Consider the following 14,121-nt stretch of genomic DNA (forward strand, 5'->3'; position numbering starts at 1 on the left):
TGGTCCTCTCTGCAGTGGGTCACTGCTGACGTGCTTGCATCCACCCTGGGGAGGGAAAGGAGCTGCTTGTCCTCTTTAGGATGATGCTGATGGTTGGGCTGATGTCATCTGCTTGGTCCCTTGCTGGGCTGGCAAGAAAAGCAAAGCATGAGTGGAATTGCACCATAAATGTAACCTGGATTTAATAGCTGTCACAGATCACCATACTGTTAGAGAAAATAGATCATTTGTTTGCTGTTTGATGCTCAGTGACCTGTCAGGGACGTGACGCAGCTTAGGCGGCATCCTTGGGTTGATTACAATGCAACTCTATGGAGATAAGGGGGGAGCAGAGTGACCAGAAGCAGCTACATAGAGAGCTAGTGGGATAGCTGTCTGAATTTGTTGGATTTCTGCTGGATCCTTACGGTTCAGCTCTGTGCTTCTGGGAGGATGCTGGGTGTGTGAGATGTGTAACTCAGTGTGACCATGTATGAAAGTCTGTTGTGGAAATACATTGTTCCACCCGTGTTCTTTTTGGCTAAACTGAAATACTGTGCTGTTCTGGGTCAGCCCTCAGGTAGGGTTCTTCATACACGCAGTGTCTGAGCTGATCTTTGCAGCCAGGGGGGCAAACAGTACACTGATTTCCTGAACCCATTCCCAGCAGATCTCATAATGTTCCTCTCTACATCACTAATGGGTTTCCCATGGCAGGTGGCCTTTATGTCAGCCATCCTTGGAGCCGCTGCAGGTTCAGAATTCCCTTGTGTTCACACTGAAATGCTCCTCCTTAGGGTGTACCCCATGCCGTTACAGCTTTGTTTCAATCAGAAGTTGCTCCATGGGCAAGGTCCTTTCTCTGAATCTCTCTGGAGTCTTCTGCTCATTTCTGAAGGTATTGCAGGCCTGGGGCCACCAAACAGCACAGCAGCAAAACCCCTCCAGTAGTGGCTGCAGTGCCATGGAGGCATGCTGCTTTGCAGTGCCAAGTGGCTAATAATAATTGGATTTAAATTAGGCTAATAGCATTACCCAATAAGGCTGATAAGAAATCTTGGTGTTTGCATCAGAACGTAAGAATGACCCAGGTGGGGTCATACCGTGGTCCTTCTGACCTGCTGTCCTGTGTTCTGTAGCCTTTGTCTTTTTTGGATACCACTCACCATGCATCACTTCCAGCCATCAGAAGAACTAAACAAAACAACCTCGTTTCACATTAGTACTTATAAACAGAGTTTTCCCTTTATCCTTATTTTGTTTTGGCTTTAAAAGTCTGGGTTGTGCATCAGGGTGAAGAAATGAGAAGAAGAAGAAGAAGAAGAAAGGGAATAGGAGCGTACCAAAACATCACGATGCAGAAAGTCTTTCACTTTAAAAGGTTTCACAAAGAAAGAGATTTTACCTTTTTTTTGCCATAGAAAACCTAGTATTTGCTGTTGACTTATCCAAAAAAGTCTGGCATTTTCTCTTCAGAGGAAAGTTTTTCTGACCAGTTCGTGCTGAATCAAGAAAGCAGGACAGAGTTGCTGATTCAGTTTCAAGTGTGTTTTTATGTCTCCTTTGTGCAGTACAAAAGGCATCATGGGATGGATGCCAGTGGAGCATCAGGCTCTGCACTCTTACAACAGACTTTGCTATGGGGGAGGTGTAGATGTGCACACAAGACTCTGACCTACAGCTTGGAGATGAAGCAAATGGTCCATTTGTGGTTGAGAATGTTTCCTTTTTTATTTTGTTGTGTATGCATCTTTCCAGTACAGGCTTCAGTGGTCATCATGACCCTTGTAGAGTGCATAAACTGTACTAACTGTTCATAAACTGAGTGCAAAATCCCCAGGTGCTCCAGTCCAGTTCCAGGTATTGTTTTTTGTACTGGTGTTTTTTGTACCTGGCTGCCTTCTGAATGCAACAGAAGATACCAAAGCAGAATTCTTTGCAAGAGAAACCTGCCTGCCTCTATTAACCTGACAACTTTCTTTCTCATTGTATTTCCAGAGCATTCGGTCCAAAGTAGAACTCACTGTCTGGGACAGCCCTGAGGACATTGGCTTGACCTTCACTGCCACCTGCCAGGATGGATTGTCCTACCCTGGGCTCAGAAAATGTGGGGATCTCAAGATAGGAGATACGGTGAGTCTGTCTCTCTGCACATGTCGGCTGCCCATCTTCCTCTGCTAGCCTCAAAACTGTGCTATGGTAATGTAAAAGCCCACTGAGAGCAGCTCTGCCAGCTGAAGAGCTCTTCTCTCTTCATGGCAGGGTAGGTGGACTAGGTGGCCTTTAAAGATCCCTTCCAGCTCAAATGATACTGTGTTTCTGTTATTCTGTGAAGTCCAGATGCACCTGAACATGTTGAGCATGACCAGGAGAGCGTGCTGTCACCTGGCATCAGCACTGCATTGCAGGGCCAGCAGGCTCAGCCTGTCTGGGAATCCTGAGCCCTTCTCCAGGCCTTTGCTGTTTGCAAGGACTCATTAGCAGGATGATTTCCTTATTTGAGAAGAACAGCTTTAAAAACATACCAGAGCGCTAAGCACTTGGGCATATAAAAATAGTTAGGAAGAATAAACAGTAGCTGAACCTTTACCCCTCCAAATAAGGGCTATGTGAAGTGTTAAAAGGGGAGGTGGCTTCAGCATTTTAGCTGACATTACTGGATTTCAGCTCAGCGGGTAGAATCAGTCCCTGGAGCTGTGCCAACCATAGGCACGTGCCCTCCTGATGTCCTCAGCAAAGCCAGGGCCCCCTTGGAGCAGGAGCATTAATCTGATGGCTGAGCCTGGGCTCTGGCCTTTGGCATCAAGACAGAGCTCGTGCAGCTATTGAGGTTTGTCCTTGCATCCCCTCCTGCTCAACAGCTTCTATGAGCATCAGAGTCTAGCTCCTGTGAACAGCTGAGAGAGCTTCCCCAAAGGGGTTGACATCGACACCGGGTCCTGAAATGCTGAGGGTCTCGTACTGGTGGCATGTGGAAGGGAGCAGAGTGATGCCCTGAGCTTGCTTTCTGATGTAATGGCCTTAAGTTGTACCAGAGAAGGTTCAAATTGTATACTGGGAAAAACCTCTCAGAATGAGTAATGAGGCACTTCACAGGCTGCCCAGGGAAGAGCTGGAGTCACCATCCCTGCAGGTGCTCAAGAACCATGGAGATGTGGCACTGAGGGATGTGGGTAGTGGGCATGGTGAGATGGGCTAGAGTTGGACTTGGTGATCTTTGTGATCTTTTCCAACCTTAATGGTTCTATGATTCTATGTCCTTCTCTGCAGTTTACGTTTGTTCCATAATTAGGGCTTTATGAGTGATGCAGGTTGGGATTCTCACAGAAGATGCTAAATCCTTCACCTTGTAGACATCTTTGGTCCTTGTGCTGCATTGGCTAGATTTGTGCTGGTACTTGCTTTCAAGCAAATGTCGTATTTTTGCTGTTATGAAAACCTGTCTGTTTGCTAGACTTTTACCCCAGTTATTTCAGGCAGGCTGCCTCCTGCTTCACAGAAACCAGAGGTCTGTGATGAAGAACATTAACTCTTGTGGGTGATGGCAATAAGCCTTGAAACTTCACTCGAATGCCTGTGGTGTGTTTTGAAATGAGCTACCCACGGAATAATGAACACTTTGGTGAGGGCTGAGATGTGGGTTCAGCAGGCAGAAGCTGCATGGGCTATGTGGGGGCATGAAGGTGGTGAGGAGAGTGGCTGCACAGTTGTTTGGGGCTCCCCTAGCACAGCTCCAACACTTCCCTCTTGGTGGTTCTCCCCTTGGTGTGTGGCTTGCAGGGATTGAACGTCAGTTTTGTGCCTCTGTCCTACTTGGGTCACACGTGGCCCATATGGGGAACCAGAGTGGTGGTGAGGGGCAGAAAGGAGGTCAAAACCTTGATGGACTATCAGGGCGCTGAGGTGCCCACATGAGGTGGAGTTAGGGCAGTTCATCTGTACCTGGGAGGCCATTTTGGGCTGCACACTGACTGACCCCCCTTGCCCTCTCTCTCCAGGTTTCCTTTGAGGTGTCGGTGGAGGCCCGGGGCTGCCCTGCTGAGGACACCTCCCATGTCTTTACCATCAAGCCAGCTGGCTTCCGTGATACACTGGAAGTGAACGTCACCTACAACTGCCTCTGCGGCTGCACCAGCCATGCGGAGCCATCCAGCAGCAAGTGCAGCAGCAATGGGACCTATGCCTGCGGGCTGTGCGAGTGCGATGCCGGCTACCTGGGGGCCCGCTGCGAGTGTGAGGAGGGGGCCGGCGGGGAGACCCAGCCTGGGCTGTGCCGTGAGGTGGAGGGAAAGCCCGTCTGCAGCGGGCGGGGGGAGTGCAGCTGCAACCAGTGTGTGTGCTATGAGAGCGAGTTCGGGAACATCTACGGGCCCTTCTGTGAGTGTGACGACTTCTCCTGCGCCCGATACAAGGGAGTCCTCTGCTCAGGTAGGTGCCATCCCACCCCTCACTCTCTGTTTTGCCCGGGCTGCAAAGTCACTGGTTTGGTGTTGATTGTTTGGGAGCGTATTTGCTGATATGCAGCCTTAGTGTAGTCCTCATGAGGCCTCATCTGGAGTACTGTGTCCAGCGCAAGAAAGATGCAGGGTTGTTGGAGCAGGTCCAGAGGAGGCCATGAGGATGCTCTGAGGGTTGGAGTAGTTCTCCTGCTGAGAAAGATGGGGAGAACTGGGTTTGCTCCGCCTGGAGAAGAAAAGGCTCAGAGAAGACCTCATTGTGACTTTCCTGTACTTAGAGGACCTTATAAACTAAAGGGAAGGTGACTTTTTACATGGTCTGATAGTGTGATAGGACAAGAGGGAATGACCTTAAGCTAAAAGAAGTGAGATTTAGGTTAGATGTGAGGAAGATACTTTTTACTCAGAGGTGAGGCATTGGCACAGGCAGCCCAGAACGCTGTGGGTCCCTGGAGGTGCTCAAGGCCAGGTGTGCAGCCTGAGATGGAGAGTGGCAACCAGCCCATGGCGGGGGGCTGGGACTGGTGGGTTTTAAGGTCCACTCCAACCCCACCAATCTGTGATTCTATTACAACAATCACAGGCTTGGATTCTCCCAAGCTTTTTCTTGCCTTCTTAAATTGCATTTCTCCACTTATGCCATGTGCCCACACAGAAACCATCTTTTTTTAAAGGTAACACATTTGAAGCAATCCCCTGGTACATGGCAGGGGAAAGGAAAGGTTGAGTTTTGGTTTGTTACTCATTAGAGAAAATCTGTGTTGGAGATTCCTAAAGAGACTTTAATGCAGATTTTTCTACCTGCTGGGAAAACAAATCATCCACTGGTCAAGATTTAGCCAGTGTGTTTTGCTTCATCAAAGGTGGAGGAACAATTTAGCAGTGTTTGCTAAAATAGCAATTCCTTTAATTCCTTTTCAGCCTGAGGTCATGTAATTTATCTTGCACACGTTGCCTGGATCAACCCTAAGACATAACTCTTTCACCTGAAGCTGGGTAAAATGTTATTCTTCAAAACCTCTTTGTTCTCCAAGTGAAATATTTCCTCAAGTGAAAATCTCAGACCAAATTTCCAAAATGCTGTGCAGGTTTGCGTTAGCTCTCTTGTTGGTAGAGTAAGTTCAGAAAAGCAGCTGTTTTTCACTGTTCTTTGGAGAAGTGGAGGGATTTTTCCCCACTGTGCCTAGCCCTGCAGGCTTCTGAGTAAGTGATGAGCTACCCCTGGGTAGTGCATTTATAGAATCATAGGAGTACTAAATTTGGAGAAGATCACTAAGATCACCAAGTCCAACTCCAGCCCATCCCCACCTTGCCTGCTAACCGTGTCTATCACGTGCCACATCTCCATGGTTCTTGAACATCTCCAAAGACAGTGACTGGCACTCCCTGGGCCATTGGAGACTGTTGTGTTGGTAGGCAAGTTGGGGCTGTTGGGGCACTGTCTGCATATGGAAATGGCAATCCTCTGGCTTTTGGCAGCAATTGGAAACAGCACCGTGGCAAGTCATGTGTCTTCTGTTGCACCTAGCCGAGGGCTGCTGGTGGTGGGAAGAAGGGCAGAGCTGGTTTGGGATGTGCCAGTTTTAGAGTCATTGAAAAGTGTGGGTTTTTTTTATAGCTGTGAAAGAAAACAAAGCGGAGGCTGAGGCCAAGCAGCTCCAGGGATAGACTGGTGGGGTAGTTCTCACCATGCCTCCTGGTATTTTATTGTTTTGTAGCCTTTTTTTCTTCTGAATTCCAACCTATTGAGTAAGATTTCTCAGCCCAAGGGGCTTAGGACTTCTCCAGCCCACCAAAAGTGCCTGAGCTTGCACAGCAGTTGGTGTGGGGTGTGCCCCAAACTGCCCCTAAAGAGCAGCAGGTCTCTGGAAGAAGTAGGAGACAGAGCCCTCTGCTCACTGCCTGCCTCCCTGCCTGGAGCCCAGCTCAGGAATTTGCAGATCACTGTGCATCTCCGTGGCTTTTGGACCTCTTGGCTGCCTTCCAGCAGATCTGACAAAAGAGGAAACATCTCAGTGCTAATTGCATTCCTAAAGGTCCTATAAAATGAGTTAGTAAGAGGGAGGAGAGGCCTTGGTAAGAGCATCATGCATTGGCCACTAATGAAGCAGGACTGGTTCTCTGGAGGCTAGGCTTTGTTAGCTGCAGTGCTCAGACCCTTATTTGTAGGGGGTGTAAGTAGTACAGCATCTCCTTTACTTCAGTGTGTCTACAGAAATTTCCTTGTCTTCACCACTGCTGACGCAAAAAGCTAACATCAGCAATAGGGTGTCAGATTTGCCACCCAAAACCACTTCTGAAAAGGGATTTAGGAAATGGCAACTCAACCAAAAACCCGTGGTTTGTTGCGCAGAGACTCTATCTACATAGACCTCCAAGTGCCCTGCGGAAACTGAAAAGCTTCAAAAACTGCTGAGGGTGTGAAAATCTTTCATGGCCTCCATAGTTATATCTGACTGCTTCCCTTTCCTTGGTCTGCTAAATGGGGAAGAACTCTGGGTTTTTGGCCGGTGCTGGCACACAGTGACATAAGGCTTTTGTTTGTTTTGCTACAGCCTCACATTAGAAATCACACTCCTGCTTCTGCAATTTGTTCTAGGATTTCCTGGTTGCAGGCGCCGCATCTGGGTTCAGCAGCTCCATCCTTGTGCTGGCTCTCATGGGAAGATGCTGCTCAGTGCCTGTGCTGCAGTTTCTGGTTGTGCAAGAGACACAGAACATGCTAGTCCTGTGCTTTGAGGGCAGTGCTCGTCTACTTGCACCACTGGCATCTCTGCCTTGTGATTTCTGCCTTGTGATGTAGCCTCTTACTGTACTAATTCCTACAGGCTGACACACTTGGCCTGAAAGCAGACCTTTTTCCCCACTTACTTCTGAAGTCATCATCTGTCTGCTTGCACCAGTGCTAGTGTGCCAGGGAAGGTCTCAGATGCAGGAACAGAAGGAACCCAGTTGTAACTATTTCTTTTTTCATCTCCGCAATCTTCATTCCTACCACACCAGCTTTTACCAGAATCTGCTGTGTTTTATTAAGAAAGAAGTGGGCAGTGCTGGGTGGCTCCAGACGTGGAGGTGGTAGCTGAGTGTGGTTGGGGAGGGGAACTTCCCTGTGCCTGCAGCTTTGGCTGCTTGGCTGCCCTGCCATGCACAGCAGGTGGTGGATAGCCCCGAAGGGAAAAGGATGCTCTGTGAAAGAAAGAGGGAACAGAGCTTAAACCACATCTGCTGTGTTTTTCTTTTCTGTCATGTCAAGTTTTGCTATCTTTGTTTTTTTTTGTTTCTTTTTTATTTGGGCAATAAGTGCAGGTGTACATCACTGCCTGGAAATGCAGAAAGATTTCTTTTGTTGTTAGTGTTACAGGGCTGTGTCTCTTTTCTTTCCCTCTTTGCATCCTCCCCATCTTGGGCAGAAGTACGTACTGTGTGCCCATTACTACTTCTCAGCAACCAGCAGATGTGGTTCAGGCATCTCAAGATCCTCTGCCTGAGTAAGGAAAAAGGAAACCTCTAGTTTGTGGTGTACCTTTCCAGTCCTAGCCCATACGCATCACCAGGTGAAAGCTCTCTGCCCATGAAATGCTTTGGCTTTGATGAGAAATTATACAGACACTGCAGACATTTTGTAATAAGCCAAACCCAACTGGGGGGCCTCCTCTGCTCTCCTCCTTTCTCTGGGTTAAGCCGCTAAGCTGGGCATGTTCCATTTGCTCTCATCGCACGGCTTAGCATGAAGAAATTAGGGGTCATCAGGTCAGCTCTCTTTGCTTCCATCATGTGGGGCAGCCTGGAGAGATGTAAGGTCCAGGGCAGCAGGGCTTGGGGCTGGAGGGATTAAGAGGATTCCTTCTGCTCCTCCCCGTGCTGCTGGGCAATTGGGAAGGACTGGAAGGGCATGCAAATTTGTGGCGGCCCTTGCTGGTGAGAGGGAGCATCCCCATGAGTCTCCTGAAATCTCACTCTTTCTCCACCCTTCCCCAGCCTTTCTCTTCTGCTTCCTCTCTGTATTTATTTCTTTTTAAACCTGGTTTCTGTTCCACTCTGCAGTGCACTGCTGAGATGTGTGCTGTGTTCCTTCGAGTGTATGCCTTTCCCATCCTGCTCCATGCCAAAGGTAGAGAGCTGAAGACCTAAAATAGCATAAGAAACTTGCACTCAGCTCCTGCCTTCCCCTCCTAGGAGCTCTTTTCCCTTTTGCACAAACCAAATGGTACCTCCTCCTCTCACCCTGGACTTCTCTCTTAGGTGCCAGGTCTGGGCTGGATCCTTAAGGATCTCCCCAAGGCTGTGCTCCAGCAGTGCAAGGGGATTCCCCAAGGACCATACGTGCTTGGGGAACACTCATATGTGTCACCTATATGTGTGCTGGGCACTCGCTTAGGGGTTTTTCTGTTTCCAACCCCATCTGTTCTGATGCTTGCAGAAGGGCTTGGGCCAGTTTTGTCAGCCCCAAACAGTCACAGCTTGGGAGAAGCCATCAGAAACTGATGGATTTGGGGTTTTGTCCTTGATGGATTGAGCTCTGTTTCTCCAAAAGTCCCATTCCATGCACAGGAGCAAAATGCCTGCTTTTCTTACCCCTCCTTTCCCCCCACCCAGGCCCTCAGTGCTGTTGCAGCCCTTCCCAACCCTGGCAGGGATCCCTTCAAGGACCTGACTGCACAGAGTGCTGCTGTTCCAACCGCTTTTCACTTGGTGTTTCTCCTTGCCCTCGAACAGGCCTTTTGCAACCATTAGTGCATGTTAATGAGGCATTAAATGCCATGGCAGAATTAAAAGAATACAGCAGTGACGCTTACTACATCTTTGTGGGAGCCAGAGCTCTGCCTGGGGTCTCTCTTAAAGCAGCAGCAAGAAGTGTCATCTGATGGCACAGCCTGACCCCATGTGCAGGCGCAGCTGCTCCAGAGACTACAGACTCCAGAAAGCCCCCAAAATATGAATGATACAGACTTGGAAAGCAAGCTATGCTGAGCATGTGCTCCTCAAAGGGAGATGATGGTGTGGGGTGGTCTTGCCTGAATGCTTTGCCTTTATGACTGGTTCCTTTGGTGCCTGGATTTGACCTTTCTGATTACACTAATTAACAGAAAGAAGTGGTTGGAAATGAATGCTGTGTTTTGGGTTGAGAAGCTAACAGTCTAAAGCAAGCTGGTGAATGAAATTGTGTTTCTTATTGGCATGCATAGACAGCCCCTGAATTTTGCTCACTTTAGAATACCAAACATGAGACCTAAGAGTGCTGCGCAGCTGTGGATTCTTTCTCTTTTCCTATATCTTATTTTGAATGAAATTCTGACTTCTTTCAGCTTCTTTGGGAAGGGAGAAATCCATCCCCAAACCATGGACCTTTGGTGAACTTGCACCAGATTATGTGTTTGAATCCAAATGCGGAACTGGGCAAGGCTCCCGCAGCACTGGATTCTGCAGTGAAAGAATGTCTCTTTGCTCTGGGGACCACTCCTTGTAATGAGGTCCAGCTGAAAGGACATTCAGCACATTTGTTCCTCGGTAGGCTGGGAGTTAGCCTGCTTTTCATTTTAAGGATGGGCTTGAACCATAGAATTTGACCCTAGAGTTCAGGCATTTGGGATCCTGCAGCTTTGTTTTGGAGCCAGGCTTTATTTTAAGAATAAATCTAAGGGAACTAGGTGTTTTTTTACGTGTGCTTTCTGAAATCCATCCCTGCTGACCTGCCATGCTGCTCCTGCAGAGATGGATCAAGGAGTATGGAAGTGGGGGTGATGGATGCCCTGTCCCCAATGACACTCAATGTCAGGCTGGATGGGGCTCTGAGCACCTGGTTGAGCTGTAGGTGTCCCTTCTCATTGCTGGGGGGTTGGACCAGATGGCCTTTAAGGGTCCCTTTCAACTCAAAGGATTCTATAAGTGGGGGAGAAGCTCCTGGTTGTGGGTCCATGGATCATCACTTGCAGCAAGGAAGCTTTGGTAATAGAAATTATCAGGAATTGTTTTTTCAATGCCTCCCATGCCAAGCTCCTAAGAGGTGATGAAGCCATGGATAAGCATGTACTCAGTTTGGCTGGGTTACTTCAACCCAGAGCAGTACTGGAACCACTACACCCATCCCAGTTTCATCCCCTCAGGTCTGGGAGCCCCACATCACTCCTGGCAGCTGTAGCAGAGTTGGCAGTGGAACCTGAAAGCTCCCAATTCCCAGCTATGGGTCCCCCTCCAGAAAGCCACATGGGGCTGAGGAGCTCATGTAAGCAGAAGTCAGGAAATCTGTGGAACTCTGAGATTTCTTAACCAGAAAAAAAAAAAAAAAAAAAAAAAAAAAAGGCTTTATTTTAAGAAATGCAGAAATGATACGTCAAAAAGCCAAAATGGGCAGCAAGGACTCATCTTGTGACTACATTTCAGTTGCACTTCTGCAAGGGAGAGGAGAAAGATGAGGGAAGGCTGGCAGGGCTCTGCAGGAAATCCGCTCTGCCCCAGCTCACCAAAGTGAGCATGCAGTTCCCAGAGCCCTGAGCTCCCTGCCCAGTTCCTGTTTAACCCGAAAGCTCCCAAGTGAGGGAGAAATGGGAAGGATGAGGGGGGTGAGGACTTTTGTCATTGGGATGTTGATGGTAACATGGAGTTGGTGATGCAGCTCGTGTTGCCCAGGGCTGAAGTCACAGCTCAGGCATGGATTTCTTCTTCCAGTTTTGCTTTTATTGGTCTGCGTTGCTGATGCTATTTTCAGTGGTGGAACTGTGAGCTCTGCCAGTGCTAGGGTTGAGTAAAGCATTATTTAAAGCCTCTTCGATTCGTGGCCAAAACCCCTATGCTTTGAGATATAAATATCTGCTCACATTAATGCAGCGGCAGGATGCACAAGTCTGTGGTGTCTTGTGTAATTAGCATACAGAAAGGCTCTTTTTCCCTGTTATCTGCCTTTTAGTGCTTGGTTTGTTGTTTCAGTGCTGTGCTGTGGGTAGATGAGCATGGGCGAGTGCTCTTCTGGCACGAGTGGAGGCAGTCGGTGGACACATTGCAGTTTACGCAGAGACTTCAGTGCCCTTTTGCAGCAAGGACACTGGGCTGGGGTGCTCCTGCAGGACAAGGGAACACTTCCCATCCCCACTTCATTAACTTTCCTGAGTCCTCCCTGCCTGCCAGTGCCAAGCATCTGGCAGCGCAGTGCTCATCAGCCTACGGCTCCTTTGAGTCATGGAAAGAGATTAGTGGCAATCCAGATGATTTATTTGCTTAAGCAGGCACTGCGTCGTACCAGAACCCTTTCCCAAACGGAAAGTTTCCAGACTCTCCCAGCCTCTTCTGCTGTCCTTCTCCCACCCATGCAAACTGTGCAGGACCAGAAGCTCCAATCCTGCACTCGCACAACAGGGCCGGTCCATCAGTGCCTCATGTCTGGGCTTTGGCTGCTCCCTCTGCTGTAGGCAGATATTTTTGGTGCCTTCAACTCTGGGGAATGCAAACAACACATAGAGCAGCAGGAGCAGCGGTCAGGGCTCAGCACTCTGTGTAAGGGATTGCGCTGGTGAGGCTGCATTGCTTGGACATGCTTGCTCATTTTAACTGGGTCCTGCCCCAGCTCTCCTCTTGTTTTGTTGTGGTATTGTTGGTTGTTCTTTTCTTTTTAGAGCAGTCATGCAGGTATAAGGTCAAAAATGACAACAGCAGGTGCACAGAATTTGGGAGGTGTTACCCCTAACAATTAAAGGTTTACTGGTAAGTACATTACCAAAGTCAGAGGGAGCTTGTCATTTCCCAGCTGGATGGGGATCTTTTGAATGTCTCACATCCTCTCATTTCAAGGATGGGAACAGAAGAAAACATCTTGTTATGTTTGGAGCACATCATGAATGTATTTTGGCTTCGCAAAACCGCTCTAATAGAGACCATGCAAATCCAAATGGTTAAAGGCTGTGCTGATGTCCTGCACAGTGTGTGCTGCAGGAGCAGGGGAGGGGGCTGGAGCACACCCTCCTCAGTAGTCTGGCTGTGTTTTCTTCTCAAAAATGAATCTGGGAAGCAGGGTTCATCTTGGGAGTGAATTCCCATCTCTGGGGCTCTGGGTGTACTTTGAGAAGCAGATCTGCTCCTGCTATGCCCCCATGAGGCATAAATGTGTCCCACCTAGCCTTCAGGCCATGCTGGATGGGAGATTCGGAGCACCACAAATGGAGCTCTCAGTGCTTGCAAAAGTGGCTGCTCTTTCAGGCTGGCGCAGGCAGATGGTAATGTCTTTGCTGCTAAAGGTCAACATGGAAATTCCCACTCTTGGCTTGTTCCCCATGGCGAGCTTCTTGCACTTTTAACCAGTGTGGCGAGGCAGAAAACACATGTCAACATATTTTTGAATTTCAGTCTCACAACCCAAGCTTAGTCACCTTCATATAGAAAGGCTGCTCTACTGCAGCAACCAAAGCCATTTTCTCCAAGAGGCTGTTTCTTCACTTTTCTGGTTGCAGTGCTAGAATAGGATACACATTTGGAAGCAGTTGTTTCCCTTCCCCGTCTCAGTCTGTCGGGCTCCATTTCAGCACCCCAGTGCTGGAAGGGATGCATAGGATCTCTGCCCTCCTGGACTGACCTGGCACCAACTGCTTGCAAATACTGAGCCATTTCATGAGCAGCAAGACTTCTAGAGGTGGATTTCTTGCAGATTTGCATCTTGTGCTGGGCTCTGTGGTATCCAAGGGGATTGAGCTGAAGTTAATGATGCAGGGCTGCTTTTCCTAGCACTCCAGACAGGACCTTGGGTGGTGTGAACGCATCAGATTTAGGCAGAGGAAGTAACCTTCAGAGGTCTTATAAACACAGCCTCCTCCCTCTAGTAATGTCTGAGCATAAGGGTTGGCTCCAAAGCAAATGGTAGGAGCACAGAAGAGGCTGCTGGGATGAACAAGAAACCCACAGAGCAGAAGGTGCTCCCAGGACTTCTGGCAAGGGGCACAGCTTGATGCTTCATGGTCCCTCTGGTGTTCTCAGGATGATGGGAGAGGCAGAGCTATCAGTGGTTTAGTGCTGATGAGAAGAGCATGTATATAGTTTATATTCTCTCAGCTACTTGAGGCTGTTTCCAGCGGGAAAGCTGAGCTGTAATTAGGTTGCTGATGAGCCTTGTGGAGAAATCACGCCTTCAAAAGCATCCTTGCTGCTCAGGATCAACCACAGAGGAATTCAAGCAGTATTTCCAGTGAGCTGATGGATGCTGTTCCAAAACCAGCTGCTGGGCAGCCAGCCATGGCACTTACTGTAATTGAAAGCCTTTAAGCCTGTTGATTTTCTCAGGCTGGCCCTTAATGCCAGCTCTGCAAGGGGATGCTCTGGCAGGGGAGGACCCTCACAGAGACACCAGTGTCACACAGCACTGCTCTGATCACTGCTGATGACCTTCCTGCTGCTCTGTCCCCTAGGCCATGGGGAATGTCACTGTGGGGAGTGCAAGTGCCACACGGGCTACATCGGGGACAACTGCAACTGTTCCACCGAGACCGCCGGCTGCGTCTCCAGTGATGGGCAGATGTGCAGCGGCCGCGGCAACTGCATCTGTGGGAGGTGCCAGTGCACCGAGCCTGGGGCGTTCGGGGAGACCTGTGAGAAGTGTCCCACCTGCCCAGGGGTCTGCAGCACCAAAAGGTATGCGTGGGGCTTCAGGAGGGACTTCTCAATGAGGGGAGAGGGATTCTTTGGTTCCTGGGAGATTCCTGCCCAC

At 49.0% G+C, this 14,121-nt stretch overlaps 1 protein-coding gene across 1 annotated transcript in view; it reads left to right on the top strand.

The window, feature by feature from the left end:
* Positions 1 to 14,121, top strand: part of ITGB5 (integrin subunit beta 5) — a 41,055-nt gene that overhangs the window by 20,668 nt on the left and 6,266 nt on the right. Inside the window, exons 9-11 of the mRNA XM_042877723.1 lie at positions 1,978 to 2,112; positions 3,978 to 4,407; positions 13,823 to 14,045. Of these exons, the coding sequence (XP_042733657.1) occupies positions 1,978 to 2,112; positions 3,978 to 4,407; positions 13,823 to 14,045 (788 nt within the window). The remainder of the gene's footprint in view (positions 1 to 1,977; positions 2,113 to 3,977; positions 4,408 to 13,822; positions 14,046 to 14,121) is intronic.

The sequence above is a fragment of the Lagopus leucura genome, unplaced genomic scaffold (assembly GCF_019238085.1).
Source record: "Lagopus leucura isolate 7727_CA_CO unplaced genomic scaffold, USGS_WTPT01 Super-Scaffold_100019, whole genome shotgun sequence".
NCBI classification, from domain to species: Eukaryota; Metazoa; Chordata; class Aves; order Galliformes; family Phasianidae; genus Lagopus; species Lagopus leucura.